This window comes from Ptychodera flava, chromosome 1 (assembly GCF_041260155.1).
Source record: "Ptychodera flava strain L36383 chromosome 1, AS_Pfla_20210202, whole genome shotgun sequence".
In the NCBI taxonomy this organism is placed as follows: Eukaryota; Metazoa; Hemichordata; class Enteropneusta; family Ptychoderidae; genus Ptychodera; species Ptychodera flava.
In genome coordinates, this window is record NC_091928.1 from 4,204,271 (window position 1) to 4,225,601 (window position 21,331).

The 21,331-nt window shown below is 37.6% G+C and overlaps 2 protein-coding genes across 2 annotated transcripts; both read left to right on the forward strand.

Annotated features, from left to right (window-relative positions):
• The first annotated feature begins 1,162 nt into the window (after window positions 1-1,162).
• LOC139121225 (ephrin receptor 1-like) lies at window positions 1,163-11,545 on the forward strand. Its single transcript, XM_070685972.1, has 14 exons — window positions 1,163-1,480; window positions 1,840-2,162; window positions 2,926-3,204; window positions 3,294-3,497; window positions 3,749-3,840; window positions 4,645-4,731; window positions 5,648-5,861; window positions 6,206-6,316; window positions 7,003-7,175; window positions 8,029-8,151; window positions 8,311-8,422; window positions 9,215-9,310; window positions 9,575-9,674; window positions 9,784-11,545. The coding sequence occupies exons 2-13, from the start codon at window positions 1,937-1,939 to the stop codon at window positions 9,583-9,585; spliced, it is 1,728 nt and encodes a 575-aa protein (XP_070542073.1). The 5' UTR covers window positions 1,163-1,480; window positions 1,840-1,936; the 3' UTR covers window positions 9,586-9,674; window positions 9,784-11,545.
• Window positions 11,546-17,898: 6,353 nt separating this feature from the next.
• LOC139129234 (homeobox protein vent1-like) lies at window positions 17,899-20,961 on the forward strand. Its single transcript, XM_070694911.1, has 3 exons — window positions 17,899-18,390; window positions 18,599-18,987; window positions 20,723-20,961. Exons 1-3 carry the CDS (start codon window positions 17,970-17,972, stop codon window positions 20,771-20,773), a joined length of 861 nt encoding a protein of 286 aa, XP_070551012.1. The 5' UTR covers window positions 17,899-17,969; the 3' UTR covers window positions 20,774-20,961.
• Window positions 20,962-21,331: the final 370 nt, after the last annotated feature.

The window sequence follows — 21,331 nt, forward strand, 5'->3', positions numbered from 1 at the left end:
CTTGTCAATTTTACCTCCAATCTAAATAACAATCCTTATTCAGCATTGAAAACAGTTGTTAGGACTACACCACAAAGAGATGAGTAATGAGATTAAGGTAGTACGCGCCTCAAACTGTCCTCAAAAAAACTTTCAACAATTCTCTTACCAAATCAAAAATAAAAATCTGGGGTCACAGTGAAAAAGTTTGATACTATAGAAACCAATAAACTCCCATTTACCAATATTTGAAATTCAAAATTGCCGCCATCTCTGTGTTGACTGCACTTAGAAAATAATATTTTTGATTTTCGAAATACTAAGACTGAAAATATTTATTCCTCCAAGAGCTTTAAAATGAGCCACCCACATGTGGTTGAACAGAAAAGAATTGTAAAAATGAGGTTCCGAATATTTGTCCCCGAGGCGCATTCTAAAACGGAATCGCTTATGATGATCATAGAATTTGTCCTTAAAGTGAAAATAATACAGCAACTTATGTGAATTATAAGCGAAATTTACTTAGTTACTGTTATTTTCAATGTTAGAATCAAATGGGTCTTAATTGCTCTCTGGCAGCTCTCATTTGCTCATTTTTGTAATTTTACATTTTCACGCTAATCCATGTATTAAAGCGCAAAGTGAATTCGTCACTACAATTATGCATACCACCATCTTTCAACTGATGAAATTTTCGTTTATATGACCTTCTTGGATAAAACCGGTACAATCCATGATGTTTACAGGCTGATTCTTTGTCATGCCAGATAGTTATCAGCTTATCACCCCTCCCCTTCATTTTTTCTCTCAATATTTTGACTACAGCATTGAATATGCAAATTATAATCACGTGAAACAAATGGCACTGCATGTCCAATGATTTCGTTATACAATATATACAGATATAAACATATAATCCATGGAAGTTTTCATTGTTTGACATCGTCGACTAAGTTATGTTTTTATCCGCGGAACCGTATCACGTCTCGCCTTCTCCTCGAAGTTATAGTGCTTCGTCAAATGCGTCACTCGTATGCGATGACGTCAAACAACAACAAAAAACAAATCATGGAATTGTATGTATTAATTGACGTATATCAAACGTCTGATTGCTTCTTTCTAAAGGTTCTGTATTGTTCTACCCTCATTTTTTGTCTGCTTATACTTATTTCAATCCAAACAGTTTCTTTCAGCAATTTAAGCTTCGATGCATATAACAACGGTGACAACATCGTAGTCACATCTGATAAAGCTATGACGCTTACTTGTATAGCCGGCAGTTCTTATCCATCAACAAATATCAGGTGGTATTTAGGAGATGAGGACATCACCAGTAATGCAACTGACATTATTACATGGAATATGGATGGAACAATGAACACAACAAGTAGCCTTGTGTTGATACCAAGGAAACACATGTTTGGAAAACCGCTGTACTGTGAAGGCAATAATGTCGTGCAAATAATACCACGTAAAATAGGCCTATTTGCCATAGTGCAGTGTACGTATTTGTTATAATTCTATCACATAAAGGCACCCTTTGGGAAGTAGAAATACGAGCTGCTTTCAGACCGCGGAGCCAGAGATGAATTAAGTACGCATAATGTTAAATTGTGGAATCGTCGAATGCTTCTCAAAGCCAACGACTTTTCAAACGAAACGAACGAGTAGTATAAATCTGACTGCAATTTTCGGACGTTCACTGTCTTACATTTTTATTTTATCAATACATTTCGATGATTGTAGAAACATAACTTTTAAATGTATAGTTTTAGATTATTTTCCCACAGATATGGAGTTTGACAGCAGCATTGTTACATACAAGTGCTTGACACAATGTCGATAATTTATCCACTTTAGATCCTACAAAGATCCTTAATAAAGATCAGGACAAGAGTTCAGCACACCAAGGCCATAACGCGACATTTAATTACTTTGTATTGCAAGTGGTTTCTCTATGCCAAAAGTTAGTTGGTATACAGATGTAAACGGCGTTTTAACGGAACTAGTGAACGGTATCGATAGAATCACAGTGGTTGAGGAAAGAAATTACACCGGTAGATACATTAGAAGTTTGCTCTATATAACATACGTGCAACCATCGCAAGATTACACAACCTACAAGTGTATAGCGGAAAATATAGTTGGAAATTCAACTCATGACATCATTTTAACTGACACAAGTAAGTATATACAGCGTGGTATCGCCGAGATTTTATCGTCAGCATAATAGTTACTTTCATATACAGCACACTCTCAAAGCAAAGTGAAGAAAGTGTGTAATATAAAACTGATAAAACGATTTCTGGAAGAAGTGTCTTGATTTATTGCTGACAGGAATCGTTTAATTCCTATTTGATGATTAAAGTTCGAAGAACTCAATCTGGAGAACAATTTATTATTCTGCAAATGAGAAACACACACGCTTTGCTTTCTATAAAAAAAAATCAACGATACATGAAGGACAGATCTCAGTGTGGTCTGTCTGTCAACCATGGCCTACATTCGTATTCATATATCGTAATTAATTAAGGCAGTATGTGCCTCGAAAGTTAATGATTTAAACTTTTACTCAAACTTTCCGCAATGAACATTTCATCCATTCTCTTTCAAAATCGAGAAGAAAAATCGGGGGGGGGGGAGGGGGAGGTGTCACCGTGCAAATTTTGGTACTAGAGAAACAAATTACTCAAGATTTACCTATATTTGAAATTCAAATTGGCGGCCATCCCTATGTTCACTATATGAAGAAAAATTAATTTTCGATTTTTGAAAATCTATTAGACTGTGAAAAGTTTTGTTGCATCAGCAGCTTTCAAATGAACGGCCCAAAGTGGTAGATCAGAAAAGAATAGTAAAGTTTGAGAGTCCGAATATTTGTCCAGAAGGTGCATTCTATCTAAATCGATTCAGATGTATACACTGCAGAAGTTTTACATTTTATAGGAGAACCTGACCCACCAACGGATATATCAGTTATTGAGGTTACTTGGGAAAATATTACTGTTACATGGACAGCTGGATATGACGGAGGCTTTCCACAATACTTTGTCGTAGGGCGTCGAATGTCTGGTACAGGAGATTTCGATGAGTCACAAGCGATACATGAATCTCAGTACACATTGACAGAACTGCAACCTGAGACTGCGTACGATATTTACATCAAAGCAAAAAATAATATCGACTGGAGTCAGCCATCAGAAACAATCGTCGTGGTCACTTCTGGTAATTTTGTGTTTTTTCCTTACTTTTTCTGTACGTTTTTATCCCTAGTTTTGTTTCTGTCTTATTTAAACTATTCGATTTCCCTTCAGCGAGGCCATTGTCTCCACTAAAACCGCCAAGTAGACAAAACAGCAACACTGGTATCATAGCTGGTTTAACAACGCCACTGGTACTGTTGATGGTCGCCTTTGTCACCGTGCTGCTGATACTATTGAGAAAGGGTGTAATCAGACGAAAAGTAGTCAGAGAAGATGGCGTTGAACTGGATTATGTTAATGAATCAACCCAGCAAGGTAATGCATACACTGTTTCATGATACTTGTTTATGCTGTCAAACAATTAACCGCACGAAAAGTAATCTTGTAGATGGAGAGCCTCCTCATTCATATCGCCTGTTTTGTGAAACACGGACAGTAAAACTCATGGGCAGACAAATAAACAGACAGATATTTATGGACAAACAGACAGCGATGGATAAAAGCGACGGTATTTCTTTATCTTGGACAAAATATAGCCTGTTTCATCGACGATTTTTTTTTCGCAGAAGTGGATAAGCGATTACAAGCAACGTATGAAGAAATTCCTCAGAGCTCGTCGAAGGGAAAATCATCTGCTGGTGGTTTACAGAAAAAGATGGTAATACATTCAATGTCGGCAATTGTAAATTATGTTTTCTTATGACAATGCGAAAAGCACCTTATGATTATCAACGGGGTCATTTCGTTAATAGATAGGTTTGGCTACACGTTTTACGTGAACGTGAACGCGTAACGTCACGAATTTCTGCGATGATATCATCGACTTGCGTACGTTCTCCACATACACGGAGCCGGCGTCGAGTATACGTGGAGACAGCTGTTTTCACGTAATTTGTAAACGTGTAAATTTATTCTCATCTTAAGGTATCAAAACATGATATAAACCACAGTCACTCGTGAGCTATTCAGCTCTGGGACTATTCGCCCCATTGACGTGTGTACATAAGCGAGAAAAAAAACCCGCTTATGTACACACATGTGGAGAATAGTCCCAGAGCTGAATAGCTCACGAGTGACTGTGGTGGATTCTACGCGTTCACGTTCACGTATAACGTGTAGCCAAACCTGTCTAATAACGCGTATGAACTTAAACACCAACAGACGCGTTTACTGTGTCACTTTAAACCGAAACGGCTACATCAAGTACATTAACTCGATCAACTCCTTTCAAGTGTATAATATTGTAATATTCCAGCAACTCGACAATATGTGCAAATACCTTTAATAATTTTATCACGAAAAAAGAATGAGACGAAACTCTTTGACGTATTCAGCTCATCAGATGCTTAGATATCCCAGAAAGTCACCTGCACGATCGAGAGTTACTGGAGGTGGATAACTTGATTTTCTCTTCAGTCACTCTATATCGTAAGCACCGAGGCATGTTATATTTTTATCTTAGGACAAGGAAAATGATACGTATATGGATCTTGTTCCGGGTAATTTCTCTGAAAAAGTTTACATGAAACCTGACAGCAATGTCGCTTATGTGAGTATAAGTTTTAGTGCAACACCTTACTCATGAATACAGTGCGCTTACCATGTTATCACATAACACAGGCACTCGTGGGCTGGGTAGTCTGCTTGATCAATTGATCACGTAGTCGTTGCTTTTCCCTCCACCACAACTATACAATACATGGACGGCAAGGCAAGAGTACGCGATCGATCGATCGTCGATCAGGCAGGCTACCTGCAGCCCACGAGCACCTGTGTCATATCTTCATGTGCACATGTAAAGCTATGTATCTAAAATCAACTGAGAAAATGTGCATAAAGTTCAAATTCTTTCATTTCTTTGTGTAAATTTGTTGATGTCGTTCTACAATTCTGTTGGTCCCGTCAAACTAGATTTAAACTACATGTAATTTGGGATATTGGATCTGCATACATTTCAGATTTTTCAACAGTATTAGGTGCTATATATTGGAATGTTGCAATATTACAAATTACTCATAAAAACAAGTGTATGACTTAAAAAGAAAAGCAGATGAGCTTACATTTGCAGATTAAAACAAGCTTACTTCACCATCCCATTATCCCGAATTAGTTCCAGTCATGTTGCAATAATTTTATTTATTAAAGCATTATTAGTAATGATTATAATAACAACCACGCTGTTGCCAAACTGCTAAGAGACTCAATCAGTTTTGTCGAATTCAAGAAAATGATGAGAAAAATAGAAAGATGGGAACGTCAATTCTGATGAACCAAAGTAGGCATACAAAATAGGCTTTCATAGTTTCGCATTTTTCCTTTTTTTGACCCGAGTTTGTTCATAAAATGATATCGTTCATGCATATATTGATTTCCAACACTTAAGTGAAATAACGAACGAATAACGAAAACATTAAACAGATAACCATTGAATGAATAAATAACAATGCGTCTTTCATTCATAAAAGAGCAAGGAGAGTACGTACACTGACTTGTCTCCTAACAAGGGAACCGATGGAATTTACATGAAAATTGGACAAAATGCGTTCGAATTCCCACGTGATATGGTTACAATACGTAATGTACTGTGGAGTGGGAAAACACATCAGATAGCTGTAGCAAAGGCTTGGAATATTGGTGGTAGGAAAGGTATAACTGAAGTAGCCGTTAAAAAGGCGAAAGGTTAGTTTTTCATAATTGAATAACTTTTACTTTTTTCAAAGTTGGTCTCCGGTACAAATTGGCGTCTACAATAATGTAAGAGTCTCATAAATGTTGCTATGCAATGTTACTTTTAACCTGGCTTGCCTTTTATTTCAACCTTACTGTCTAAATAATAGAAATCTTTATACTTGCAAACACCGTCTTCATGAGTTGCAATGTGTTTATATTCCTAATCATATACACCCGACTTCATGCATTTCATGATAATGAAACGACATACATCAAAGCAAAGATGGAGGATGAAATGTTATGACATTAACCACAAATGTCAATTATTCAGTCTGCCTATTAAACTCTTCTAGATGGAAGCAACTCCGATCAGGAAGCTGATATTCTCAGAGAAAGCGTCTTAATGAAAAACATACCCAGTCATCCTAATGTTGTACAATTGCTTGGAGTGTGCACTGAGTCAGGTATGTTTTTATAATATTTGCATAAATATGGCAAATGAAAATCTTTAAAGTATATCTGCTAGAGTAGACATATTTTTCTTATAACAAGTAAACAAGGAGCCTTGCAATTAAAACTAATTCTTTTAAACTGGATTTTGCGCTCGTAGTTAGGGGGATACGAGTCGAGGTACCAGTCTGAATAGTAATGCTTTCAGTAACTGAAGCTGACGTACCAAGATGTTGATTGTCGCACCATTTTAAATCTTTATTACGAGATGGCAACGTGATGTTTTATGTCTGAAATTCAAATCGTCGTCAGTGTACATTCTATAAAAAATTTATAATTTTCTAAACTTACATGACTAGAAAATTATCATCATTATTCAGTGGTCATCACATGGAAATTTCCGTCAGTCGTTGATTGTTTCTTAAGATACAACAAAATCACACCATGGAATATCCCGTCTCGATTGTTCTCATTTAAGTTTTTACCAATAATTAAAGGTGTGACCCTGTCTCCTTCTCATACGATCTTGAACCAACCTTCACAGGCCTTGGTCACGTGAGGGATGCTCCGAGATAAAATATTTACAAGACAGGGCGTTAATTACATCAATCAGCAAACATGTACTCAATTAGCCGTATGAATCATAGGGCAGAGGTAAATATTTCATTTATCCGTATTATTTTCTTTTCTCGAATGGTAGCACCAACATTTATATTGCTGGAGTATTTGATACAAGGAAATCTTTGGTCAACTATAGAGGAAGTTCGTTCCAAATTTACAACAAACAAGAAAGACGAGGTTTTGACCGAGAAACAGTTATTATCATTTACCCTCGATATTGCAGAAGGAATGAAACATTTGGAGGAGCTAGGGGTAAGCTTATGGTTTGTGAAATTTGTTGTTTTTTCTCTGGAATAATCACTCTACGTACGTACGTATGCATGTAAGTATGAACATAGTATGAACGTGTGTATCAATCTAGTAGCCATGTTGGCCTACACCTTATTATACTACACATGTGTCTGTAATGGAGTTTCGGTGAACAGCAAGTTTCGGTACGATGTGGTGTCTGACAACATTGACACGGAATAAAATAACTTTTACTGTTTTTGGACGCTATTAGGCCTTTGACCTAAAATAGCTTTACGTTAATACAGGGAAAACAAGACAGAATTTCAGAATGTTGTTCCCAACATTTTACATCTAACGATTTCACTTCACATAGTGAATAAATGTAAGTTCAAAACCTGTGAAGCTATGTGAAATTATACAGCTGAACTACAATTCTATCACGTGCACTGCGCTGCCCGGGTTGACCTTTTGTTCTGTGCGCTTAGCTGATACTCTGAATGGGTTCCCAGTCTGTTCATGATCGTGCGATGAAGTGTACGACAGGGCATTCTCAAAACGCTTTAATTTTGACTTTTCTGGTAAAATTGGAGTAAAAAAGGTAAGTTATAATACGGTTATTGTTTGGTTGGGTTGGGTTTGAGGAATCGCGAATGAAATCTCATGTTTTAAGACACCCCCTAAATCATTGACCGTGATGATGAACCAAAATGCCCCTCCTACTGTGAACGTGGAAAACTCTGGCAGCTAGGTCAAGAAGCATTCAACACATCAAAGATCCATGCACTATGAACAGCGGACTGTCATTTTTTAAAATTACATGGGATCTTATAGCCCTTCTTTGATATTATCCGTTGTTTCGTTTTATCATTTTCAGATAGTTCACAGATACCTTTCTCCAAAGCACATCCTAGTGGACTGGTCTTTACACTGCAAAATATCCAACTTCGGATATGCATCTAATGTCATAGATAGTGCATCCTTTATGGCAAAGGCTGAGGTATGTAATGTTTGCATAGAAGGAGCTGATATCATGATATTTCATTTTTTTCTCACATTTAAAAGGTTCCTCAATATGTGCCATCGTCATCAAAGGAACAGCTATCATAAACCACAATTCAATGTCAGGACATGTTATATCGTATTCTCCATATTTCAGGGAAGCTGTCCTGAGAGGTGGATGGCGATTGAATCCCTGGTTGACCTGAAGTTTACATCAAAGTCAGATGTCTGGGCGTTTGGCGTCGTCCTCTGGCATACAATGACCTTAGGTAAACTTTACATGGCTGACGTTGGACAAATCTTTTCCGACTTATACATTGTAGTTTAAGTCTCTTCAAATTTAGTTGGAGTGTTTGATCGGTACCAATGCCGAGAAACTAGAAACGTGTTTCTGAATATTTGTTGACCAATCATTGCTGAAAGTTTGTACAAGCTGTCATATCTAGACTCCATTATCTGATCTTGTGTTCTGCAGATTTATTAAGGCGTGTTTGAAATGCACAATGTATTATGTTTATTGAAGTCTTGCCGATCGAGTTAGCTGCAAATAAATGAGTTGTTCACTTCACAGTAGTAATGTCTGAACAATTATCTGTTTAATCACATTATATTGTTTGATTTTGTACAAGTAAACGCAAAGCGTCTAAAGCATACATCTCAGATGTGTTTTCAGGGATAACGGGGAACACAAATTTTGAAGATTTTCGGAACAAAGTGATATCTTTTAATCATACAATGAAAGTTTTCCTTATTGACACTTTTTCATGTAAAGTACCATTTCTTGATGAAGTCCATAGACCAACTATACATGTACTTATGTAGAATAAACACAATGCAGTAACTGCGAACATCACATTTGCCTGTGACTCAATGCTGCTACCCTAACCATGAAAAATGAGGAAATTGTGTCCCTTTTCTTATTCCCTTGAGCCCAATTTCGCACTAAATCCCCTTTAATAACATGTTATAAAACAAAGACAGTTCATTGATGTAGCAATATACAAAGCACAAAAACGGTACAATAAATGAAATCTTTTTATTAACTATTCTCCACTACAAAGGTGAAACTCCGTATGCATCGATCAACTTGATTCATCTCGCAGAGAAGTTAATGCGGGCTATGAACTACCAAGACCGCCGATATGTGGGCAGAAGCTGTGAGTATCTTGTGACTTAACATTAAGCGAATTTAAATATTTTCAGATATATGCTATTAATAGTAGAGTATTCATGCTATGAATACCGTTTCAGAGAAATGGAAAATGGATTTTACTTTAAACCCCCCCCCCCCCCGTCCAAAGAAAATTACTTTTAATCACTTGACGTTTATTGACATCACATATATCAAGCTTTCTAGCAAGTTCTATGCCCTTGTGTTTTCCATTTACGGTATGAATTATGGTTTCAACTTTCCCCTGTAGGTGTGATATGATAAAGCAATGTTGCCAAATATCGCCCCTTCAGAGACCAAAATTTGAAGCACTAGCCTCAGCGCTGAATACATACACCAATAACGCAAAGGTAAGCTGTAAAAAAGTGTACATGAGACAATTAAAAGGAACATTAACACTTCTACAAGACGATATGGTTAGTGTTAACTAATCTACTTTGTGTTTTTGTTTTTTTCTAGGCATACTTGGACTTGATGAGTTACCCAAAGCATGTTGGAATTGATTAGAAAAGCTGACAAAAGATCGTTAATCATGTGTGAAGATATTGCAGCGACTGCATCATTATCTGTATTTGGAAGAAAGAGACTTGTCATCTAGGACTAATCGATTTTATGGACAACACAGAGATGCAGCTTGTTGATATATGAATTTAAAAATATATTTCTGGTTTTTTAATTGCCATATGATCGGAAAAGTCTTCGTTTTCGCATGTCACATTTAGTATTAAATATCTGATGTCGATTGTTTGTTTGTACGCCTTTACTAAGAAGTCTGTGATGGCCATGTATTTATCTGCGAAAAATACTATTTGTCTTTATAGTGTTTGACATAAGGTCATTCACATTACTTAACCAGAGTGTAATAAGTTTTATGAAAACCTTACCAAACTGATATCAACTTCCATGGCTCATTTTACGATAGAAGAGTTGTTTGTTCTCCATTCAGTTGTCACAAGATGGTCAACCACTCTGTGACGTAATTTTGGACTGGTCGAAAAGGTGCGGGAAGGGTCTGAGTATGGAGCATAGAGAAAGACAGACGCGACCTACATTATGTTTGAATTGGTCAAAAGACCTATAATATTAAGTAAATAAAAATACAAAAATATTGATGTACAAAGGTTGAACTACAACAAAAATAACTTGAACAATTTTTACTCTTAGCGATGACATTGGTGTACTCACAGCGTGAATAGAGTCATTGGCCCTTGAGCATCAGTGATGTCGGCGAGCACATATCAGAGGAGAATTGTTTGTAGTCTGCTTCACAGAGGTACAAGTAGAGCCCGATAGCTGTAGAAAGCTTGATGCATGCACATACAACTATCTGGCGTGTTGCAGCATCTGTAGTGTCAGTGCCCAGTTTATGTGTGAAAGCTGGCTGGTTTAAATACAGCGTTCTTTGTTACTTTGCAAGGCTGAGCGGGCAAGGTGATCCTTCAGATGGAGTAGATAGGAGTGAGCACCTACATTCATGAATTCTGACTTTTATACGTCAAACACCATGTGCATATTCAACAGATGATAATAGTCGAGAAACAAGGTGCACTTACCCTAACATGCAAACGATCGACGAGTACAATCACCTGTCATCGGTATAATATAATTCTCTCTGAGTACAATATAATCATCACTCCTGATGCGAGTGCAACAACCTGTTATCCATAAACTAAAACTTGACCTCTGGTTTCCTAGCAACCCTAGCAAAATAAGTGTTGTTAACGAAGCAGAGCTGCCTGACAAAAACATTTCTTGACAGCATTTAAAAGAGCTATGTTCAATTTATGGATGAGAAAAATATAGTCTTGTCATTCCGTAAATGTTACAGGAAGATAAATACGCAGATTATCCCCCAATAAAATTTCCTTCATAATATCACTCTTAAAGGTTTTGAATTCATGTGTATACTTTAACAAACGTTTATTGTACACAAGCAAAAACTGTACATACTGTTTGATAATAGTAAAATTTGTTAATTTTTCAGTCATGATTGCTAAAATTACACAGGAAATGTATTAAATTTCACTGATATATCATCAGCATCATGACATCAGAAATTTCACATTTAGAAACTACTTTTAAAAACTTTTGACAAAAGATTTCTGGCAGAACTATATTGATGAAGTTTTCAACCATCAAACTGTGATCACTGACACGATCACAAACCATAGAGGTGACTAACTTTCACTTCAGAAAAATAAAGACTTAAAGGGATGTTCCGTATAATTTGTGATCCGATTCGTCATCATTGACTGTCACAGTAAAGTTAACCAATGAATACATTTGTTGATGGAGGTAATACTGACACAATGCCCACAGCTCTACAGTTTGATTAAATCACGATACTCGTGTTTCCCTGCAGCTGTTATAAAACGTTTAGATTACAAACTGACAATGCAGAGGTGATAAAACATACTCAGATTCCCGTCTTTGTTGATATTCTGTCATTGAATTAACTGTCCGCCAACTGTCCACCAAGTGCCTGCAAGGGAAGAGCCATATTAAAACTGGTGTGTGTGTGTGTGTGTTCAGAGATGCCAGTCTTATTGCATTGATTTACACATTTTCTGCATTTATAGACGGATGCATGAATTGTAAAAGACGCGCGAATGACAACACTAAGGTTTTCTAAACACAAAGCCACTTGCTGGTATTATAATGTTAAATATATACCAATTGAAGAATATATTTAATGTCCTTATCCTGAGAGTTGGTGTCTTGAAGAGGTCTTTAAACGATCGCTTCGAATTTTGGGTTTCCTGTCGTCGGAAAAATTTAATAAAATGCATGCAAGGTAAGCCTGATACATAAAACAAAAAAGCTATGCCCCTGTTTTCAATGTCTATGTTACATTACCCTGGTGACTATATTTCATTCAGTTCATCGTACGTAAAACTATACAATAGTGCGCTGTCAATGGGGAACACTGTTAATGCGGAATATATGGGATGTCTTGCAACCCATAAACTTGATGTGTAATAATGATTCAGATATACACGCATGCAAAATACGGCTTAAACTGGGATATATTGGTTGTGACATGCGGACGTCGTGAAATATCACTTGCATGCGCAAAGTGGTAATTTTAAAAATAATTAGCAGGTTTACTAAATTTTCTCAATGCCAAACGAGTAGCAGACAACACATAAGAGTGGTACCATGCACAGTGACTTTGCACTAAAATAATTGGCGCTGTTAACGCAATTGACAAAAGTGAGTAGCACTTGTGTCTGAATAATGTCATCTGGATCTATTGGTCTCATCAAGGACGAAACGTCAGGCTCCTCCGTTTGCTTCTGACACCTGACAAGTGAGTTGTACAGAACTTGTATATTCTTACTATTTTAAAATGCATAAATTTCAAGTTTAAGAGAAAATGAGAACATTGTCGTTTACCTTGTCGACGTCCTTGGCTTTAGCTTCTTCCTTATACATCGAATAAATGTTCTGGCAGGGTAGCTTTATTCATCTTAGCTGTTTTTTGTAACAATTTTCGTGCTTTACCGTACTTCCTTTGCTGAACAAGCCAGCGAATGGATTCCGGAAGTAACCTGTGAACAAAGACAAGTTTTTGCTTAAACGTGTTTTGCCATACACGTCATCCAAAGACAAGACGACCCGGTAGCACAGTGGGGTTGGTACCTTTCACTGTCACACTGGTCTATCAACTCAATGAACTGGCCCGCTGATGACGTAAGGGCAGACTTCGATCTGAAAGCAAACGTAGATCATGGGACAGAACCAAAGGCCTATGGTTCAGAAGACAACGCATTGTAATAACTTCCTAACAGTGGCAGGATTGTCATCTCCGTCAATTTTAATGAACCATTAGTAAACAAAGAAATCATAACGCAGTTATAAATGAGGACACACACTGATGTACACCAATGCAACGTTACGTTTTTTGACTCGCTTATTTGAAATGATAAAGATCCATTAGCTGTAACTTTGGTAATTTTTTAAATTTTGTTTGTTCTGTGTATCATCTGCAGTTTCTGGTTTGAATCCCTGAACCATGGAGAAATTCCTAATATTTAGCTCATAAATATACCCTATATGAGTATAATCTGCATTGTTATTGTTTAAATTGTGTATTCAGGTCCGGATAGAATACATTTATCAAAATAAAATGGTCATTTCACATACACAGGCTGTGTTGGCAAGCAGGACACCGGGCATTAGTCATGATAATCGGATTATAGTAAAATTCTGTAGTTGATACATTGAAACAGAGTAGTGAAAATTAAATCAAAAGTTACAGCTAATGGCCCTTTAAATTTGCTTCTTTTACCATCGTTTTGAAAATATACTCAGCGCAAACATACCAGATGTATGGGGAAAATGGCACCAATATCAAAGCGCTGATCATGTGGACGTATCTCCACTTTGTTTGAAAATGCCCATGCAAGAACAGCGAGAAGCATATAGCCAATAGCGAAAATATTTCAATGACGATTCCAGTGAATACTCGCCATGAGGGACCGACTAGCTCTACGCCTGAAAATACAGGATAACACTTACATTGGTATTGTATATGAATGTTGCTAAGGAAAAGATATTAGAACAGTTCAGAATGACTTAGCGATGAGGATTTAACTTTGTGATAACGACTTCAAGAGAAAATTTGCTCTGTATATTTTATCTTTCAAGAATATGCAAGAGCAGGCTTTCGTTTTAGTAGGTACCAATAGTGGTAGTCATTGACATAGTACATACATCTTACCTATGACAAAGCCAACCAAGAATAGTCGCATTTCCCCAAAACCAAGCAGAAACTGACCAATAGTGAAATCTATGTAGTTTGGAGAAAACGCCGTACCAACGCGCGGAACTTGTGTAGGTACCAATGCACAAATGAAAGTTGGTTTTCTTGCAAATCCGTGAAAGAATAATCTTCAGCGTTATGGTGGAATCAACATGAAAATTGTCGTAGCAAGGTCTGATAGGAAAGTATAACCAAATATCAAACAGTTGATGAGCAATTTGACGATTAGATTCTTGCCATAGTTCGTTCATTTGCAAATTTGTAATACAGTTTGGAATTGAGTGCTAAATATTTTCACTAATTTTGATCAAATCAAAGATATTCAGCAAAATATCCGAAATCATAACATATATACGTCATAAATTGCTATTCATGACGCCTCATCATCTCAACTCCTTTCATACTCAGCATATGTACCTGAACGCCACATTTCAATTGAATGTGATAGATAGTATTCAAAGCCAGACGGACCAACAGACGTATGAACTCAATCAGGTCAACATGGGAGCTAATTAGGCAAATGGCATTTACTAAACTATTTAACCCTTTGAGCGCCAAAGTCAATTTTTGTCACCCATATAAATATACCTAAGTGATTTTTTTTTCCAGATTTTTGCCAAAGTTTTGATAAAAAAACTGTAGCCAATGAAATGTAATGTCCCTTTGGTCAGAAAATTACAGCAATCATAAAAATTGATAAAATGTTGCACTAAAATTTTGGTGGGAAAATTACAGCATTCAAGGGGTTAATCTGACCCCAATGTAGAACTAGTTAATCGCTTGCTTCGATTTTTCGATTACATTTTAAAGTGCATGGATTGATATGTATTGATACATCCGATTCAAAAAAGTAACGTGTCTTTTATCTATAAAGGAGATCTGGCACATTTCATTCCTCCATTCACTGGCTCAGACAAGTACAGAAAGCGTCTATTTTATCTTCTCAGGAAATTTTTCGTACTAGAGAAACAAACTCCCTGACATTAACAGATATTCCTTGAATTTCAAAATAGCTGCCATGCCTACATCAACTCTATTGGAAAAAGAGTTTCGCTTGCCAAAAACCAAAGGTGAAAAGTTACTTACTCCAAGAGCTTCAAATGAGCCCCCTTAAGGAGCCGATCAGAAAATAGAATTGTTGTATATTACATCGGAAATCATATTGAAGTGATTGTTATTCAAGTTGTGTTACGTTAAATACTGAGGACAGAATTCTGGTCCACGGTGTCCGGTACAAAGTTTTGTCAAAAAGAAAAATGCATATACTACATCACATTTCGTATTTGTATGTACAATACTTTTTATTTTAACATGGCCTAGAAATAAGGCAAAGGGAAATCAAATATACGTGTCTGCAATAATAACAATTGAAATTTTATCAACTCTATAGACACCCCTCCAGTATATAGTATATAGCAGCTGCCGTATATAATATTGTACAGTCAAGCAGACGTTTGATCACTGTCAGATTTTGCCAAAATGGCCAATCACAACATGCGTTGCTAATACAATGACCGCTGGCGAATGAGCGAGTAGCTCCTTTCTGATGTCTTGGCGAGTAAAAGTGCAGTAACTAGCCAGCTGAGCATATGAACTGGGATGATCCTAGTCTTGCATGCTAGACCTCGAACTTGCGCGTTCGCACTTGATTTCAGCCACAAGCGGCGCAGTCGCTAGCTGCGAGCCACCGCCGGTTTCAAGCAACCTGCTTCGCCTCTCAAGGACGCAAATACAGCGCAAAGGCTGGTTCAAGGCCTGGTATGCGATATTACCTAACCCGGGCTGATATTAAATTCTCAACTCTTTCTAAAGAGAAGTTTTCAATGGATTGTTTTAATTTTTTGCGGACTGAAATTTAATTACTTGACCGTCGAGAGTTTTTCTCCGAAATTGTAGCCGTGGGCCTATTGAATATTAAAAGTTCAACGATTGGTTATTTGATAATGTGTCAGTGTTTTGGCAAAACACGGTGACACAGGTAGCTACCTTCGGCACTATAGTTCAAATCGTTCGGTCGGCACGTCTTGGTTAGATCAGCGTAGTATAGTCTATCCACTAGTGAGATTCACTGCTCTGACATCGATTATAATTCGGCAAGTGAAGTTGAAGAAGCCCAAATTAGAGATGCTTTTTTACAGTCGGCGGCTAGCGCTCGCTCGCATTAGTCCTCTGCGCCGCTATAGTCTGCGACAAAACTTATCACATGGTCTATGGGCTACAATGAGTGCATATTGTAGTTTTTTAATGTATTAAAGTTTGTTATTGATTTCAGATAGGATGTAGCGTAGCTGTGGGTCTATAGCTGTGGTGTTTTCAGACGGGATTCCTCCTTTTACGGGCTGATTTTTACCTGTACGACTTAACGCCTACACTATGGGCCGACAGCTAAGCTTACGTATCACGCTTTATTCAAATTGCTTTGTAATCAACTTTCACCTTATGCCAAGCCTAGGGCAGGATAATATCCCAAGTTTTGCAGTTTGGTCTATACAGGAAAACATTCTACATGAGACGAAACCTTTGAATAATTGTAATGAATTTTCTCATGGTTCGGTGATAAAGATTATTTGAATGGGTATGGTAATCAAACTTTAACTTGGATACTAGTCCTATACACAATGAGGAAGGTAGCTGTAGTAATTGTAGCCCTGGTGGGGCTGGGCAGTACGGCTTGGGTTTCTGCCAAGCCCAAGCCGCAAAGCCCAGCCCCACCAGGCCAGGGCTACAATTACTGCAGCTATGAGGAAGGAAGTGTTGTAGTTTTGTTGAAATCGAAAAGCCGCCGAAAGACGTGATCGAACTCAGTAAAAATATGACATTCAACTGGTCCAATAATCATTTCCATTCAAGGTAATACATTACCAGGTCCATGGGACATTTGTGATGCAAAGCAAGCTACCTGAAACTTACACGCACGCCTCGAAATCATGATTTTAAAGTCTTTACTGAATGAATCTTGCCTTTAAAAATAAAGAATAATCGGATTGAGGCTCAAAGTTTGGTTCTAGTTTATCGAAAAGTTATGACGCAGCACTTGAAATTCAGTGCATTTTGATTTTCACAAAAGTTGCGTTATGAAAACTACTTCATTGAACCTTTACATCTTGAAATGACCCCACTAGTAATGTATGAACTTGTCAGTGAGAGTCCAATCTATCATCGAGGCGCATTCTACCGTTGAATAGATTTACATGAATGTATAAAGCTGACTAGCATAACCTAAACTATCGACATAACGATGTATGTTCGGGGAATGAATACCGATTTAAAAATGTGATATTATTTTTCCTTGTCTGGAAAGCCATCGTGAGTCTTAATTATCTGATTGGCCAGACACAAATTGTTAAATAGATACTAGACTCTGTTTGTGTCACTCAGCGTGCACACCACTCTGGTCATGAGGTAACATGTAGATAAAATGTGACCAAAAAATGTGTGTTCGCTTCAATGGGACTGAAATTTGAAACCAGTCGTGTGTCAATCATTAATGTATAGTTTTCGTTTCCAGGGTACCACCGCTTGGACGCGTCGACTCCATTTTGGGTGAGCCGTGATAAGGACACGTCGTAACGACATGAAAATGCTCTCAATCCTAAAAACTGGTACGATTTTATTTGAATGTAGACGGCATTTTCTGGCCTAATGATGTCTCTTTGCGATTGACGAAGGAAAAGCACTTCAATTTGGAATGCGTTTATTGTGTATATTGAGGACCCCTTTGTTTCTATGGTAGCACTTTGGGATGACCCCAGACACCTTAAATGATTGAATCGGAAACTTTTATGCCAAAGTTACTTTCGGAACACAAGTGATAACAGTACTCAGGGCTAGTTTCATCAAAGGACAACTGCGACGATTTCTTCCGACTCTGTAAGATACAATGACTTCGCCATCTAAAGTTGGCTTTCAGTCGGCGAAATATGGTTCACAACGTTTGTACGAGAGCTACGCTGTGCCATCGATGCCTTTAGTGCCGTCATGGAGTTGCGCGCCAAAATACGGAACGTGTCCGTCAAACGTCTGGCCTAGCTGCTGCACTAGTTCGCCGAAAAAGAAGATGGGGTACCGAGTCGAGGATCTTATCGCACCAAACGATTCACACACGCACTGCAGCAATCATTATCGCAGAGACCATCATCAGATACCGTTCACTGTTTCGTACGACGCAGTCGTCTCTTCGCCGCCGGTACCAACATCATCGCCAGCTGTCGTCCCCCGAATCGTAGCGACACAGATAATTATACCACCCCAAACTACAACAGCTTTCCATCCGCCAAGCCAAGCCTTCCACTCCACGCCAGGTAACGTAGACGACTCGTACCTGCAAATTATTTTATTTGAGAGAGAGAGAGAGAGAGAGTGAGAGAGAGAGAGGAGAGAGAGAGAGAGAGAGAGAGAGAGAGAGAGAGAGAGAGGGTTTTTTTCTTGTTCAACAGAAATCGGCATGTCGTCTTATTAAAAAGATACCTTGTCGATAAATAACATTGACTCAAACCTCTGCCATTACAGTGGTTGCGGATTGTACTCGCGTGTCTCATCCTTCACCATATGTCTGCAGAACGATCAACTATCAGCAACTTCCTCTGACATCCCAGGCAATCAGTGACCGTCATCCTGAGGCTAATACGCTGCAAGACTTCCGAAGCTCTGTGCCGCCGATGTCCGCTGTCATTGTCCGACCTTCAAACCAAGAAAGGCGTACCAATTCCCCGACTCACTACAGGAGGCGAATGCGGGTCAAATTCACCCAGAAACAACTCAAAACCATGAACGAAGAGTTCGACAAGAAGAGCTACATCAACAAGAAGGAACGACGTGAACTGTCAAAGATCCTGGGCGTTTCAGAAACTCAAATAAAGAATTTCTGGCAAAACAAGCGAATGAAGGCCAAACAACAGGTAAGCGGACCTATAACTAACTATTATTTTTGATGTACGTTACCATGGGAGAAACTTGGTTCCAGTTTTATGTCACAGCACAGTCACAGGTCATCCAATGTAAGTTTGGTAAAATGCAATTTTTATCAACCTTTCTTTGACCTTAGAAAATTAATACGACTTTGTTTCAGACATTACAAATCACCTTCCAATGCATGCAACCAACTTTTTTCTTTCTGCTGTTTGGTCTCTGAAGTTTACTACATAAAAGACATTGCAGAACGCTTTCCAGAATCCAGAATGTGGGGGAGGGGTCATACTGGATTGGAACGGCTTTATATATATATAAGCCCCGATTTAATTTTCTAATAACGTTGTCTCAAAAATCTCGCAAAAATTGAGAACACCTGACTTGCACGCTGTAAAAGTATAGTGTTGCATAATGTTCAAAAATAGACCAAATCGAAAGATTTAATTGAGTACTTTGTAGCAATTTTTCTTTTCATTTTGATTAGCGTCATGTCACACCCTTTTTTTTCGTGTACCATAACGGTGATTCCCGACCGCAAACTACCGCCAAATTGTGCGTGTGAGAGTTTTGACGGCAATCCTTCGTTGACCGCAGAACGCTTGTCTTCGAGTGTGATGAATTCATTTGATCAAATTTTCCTCCCTTCATAAGTTCATCGGGATCGGGCTGTAAAAACGCGACCCAGAAGGCAAGATACGGTAAACTTGAAACAAGTTTCGGAAGAGAATACCGATTAAATTGTAACGCTATAAGAATACACTGACCTCCGGGTTGGAAGACAGTTCAGATTGTTTGGGGCGGAAAAAACATCCTGGAGAGAGAGACATAATCCAAGCTTCCAAAACTGCTTTCTGACTGTCAGTGACGGGCACATTTGATTTGATGCTGAAAGTTTTGAAAATGTGAGGTAAACTCAATCATATAACACTTTATTTCAAGCTTATAAAGCATGCACTGTATGTCAAATTTAGAAGCTCAAAATTGAACCAGTTTGTTGTGTTTGAGCTCCAACTTACCAACAACACAGCACCAAAAAATTCAAAAATTGCATAGATATTAAAGATTAATATTACCAAAATTGTCACATTTTACAGAAAGTTCTCAATACTATTTATAATATGACATTAAACTGGTCCAATAATAATTTCCATTCAAGTTAATATATTACCAGGTCCATGGGACAATTATGATTTACAAATTTAAGTAGGACCATCCTGAACCACTGATAGTTAGTGGTGGTACCAGGTGTCTGCTAGCATGCTACACCCGTCAGGATTGGTCCCAAAATTGTTTTAATATTGTATGAAATGATACAAGATATGAATCACTGTAATAAGTCAAAGCCGGGAATGCTGTCACTAATCATTTGAGTGACCGAGGTGTCATATTTGGCCACAATGTCGTCATATCTACCATAGAACTTTTTGAAAGTCCTAACGAGTCTTTTTGTTGCGTATCCTTGTCTCAGTAATTTTGATGCCAATGAGCTGTGTCTCACTTGAAAATCTGCGTAGGAATCACAAGCCCTACAAAATCTGAGAAGTTGAGACACATACACACCATAAGCAGGCGCAGATGGAATATTACTTGACAAGTGATAAGAGTGGTTGCAATGTTGAAGAGATGTTGATTATTACAAAATGCCTTTTGCTGTCCTTTGCTTTCCTTGTGTCAACGGTCTGATTAGTTTCGTCTCATTATAGTTTCATCTGTTTGTTTTCACAGAAGTTGCAGTTGAAGAAGAAAGTTACAGAAGAAAAAACTCAAGTATCTTAATCTCCTTCAAGTTTCAAGCTTCATTCCTCAAGGGACCATGTTCGGAGTGTTGTTTTTGTTTACTGTTGAGTTATATTCAGAGTGTTGTTGTTTTGTTGACTGTAGTTGTTATAGTGTTCCGTATGTTCTCAGCTTGAGTTGATGAAAAAAATGTTATTTATTTCAAACTGTTGAAAGTCTTTTAATATGAGAGCTTTAATATTAGTTGATGACCTGTTTTCCTGTACAAAACATGGGAAAAAAATTGATATTTGATTACTAAATGAACATTTAAAAACACTGATATGTGCCTTCTACTATTGTTATAAATGAGTACATTTAATACTGTATTCCATTTTGGCTTAGAAAGTTTGAAACCATTAGGTTACAGATATTACTTTTCATTGATGAGAAATGGATGGTTCTAAAAGAACTTTGGGTTTTGGATGTTGAAAAATAAAAATTGAAAAAAGGAATTATTGCAGTTGAATGTTGATAAACTTACGGTGTTTTCTTTGCACTGGCTAAAACTCAAAGCAAGTAATGAAACAGATATTCTGATTGGCCAAAAATGTTTTG

Coding starts and splice junctions, on each gene's coding strand:
- LOC139121225 (XM_070685972.1), top strand. CDS start 1,937: ATGCCAAAAGTTAGTTGGTATACAGATGTAAACGGCGTTTTAACGGAA. Junction 2,163..2,925: donor CATCATTTTAACTGACACAA/GTAAGTATATAC, acceptor TACATTTTATAG/GAGAACCTGACCCACCAACG. Junction 8,423..9,214: donor CTGGCATACAATGACCTTAG/GTAAACTTTACA, acceptor TCCACTACAAAG/GTGAAACTCCGTATGCATCG.
- LOC139129234 (XM_070694911.1), top strand. CDS start 17,970: ATGACTTCGCCATCTAAAGTTGGCTTTCAGTCGGCGAAATATGGTTCA. Junction 18,391..18,598: donor AGCCTTCCACTCCACGCCAG/GTAACGTAGACG, acceptor CTGCCATTACAG/TGGTTGCGGATTGTACTCGC. Junction 18,988..20,722: donor GAATGAAGGCCAAACAACAG/GTAAGCGGACCT, acceptor TTGTTTTCACAG/AAGTTGCAGTTGAAGAAGAA.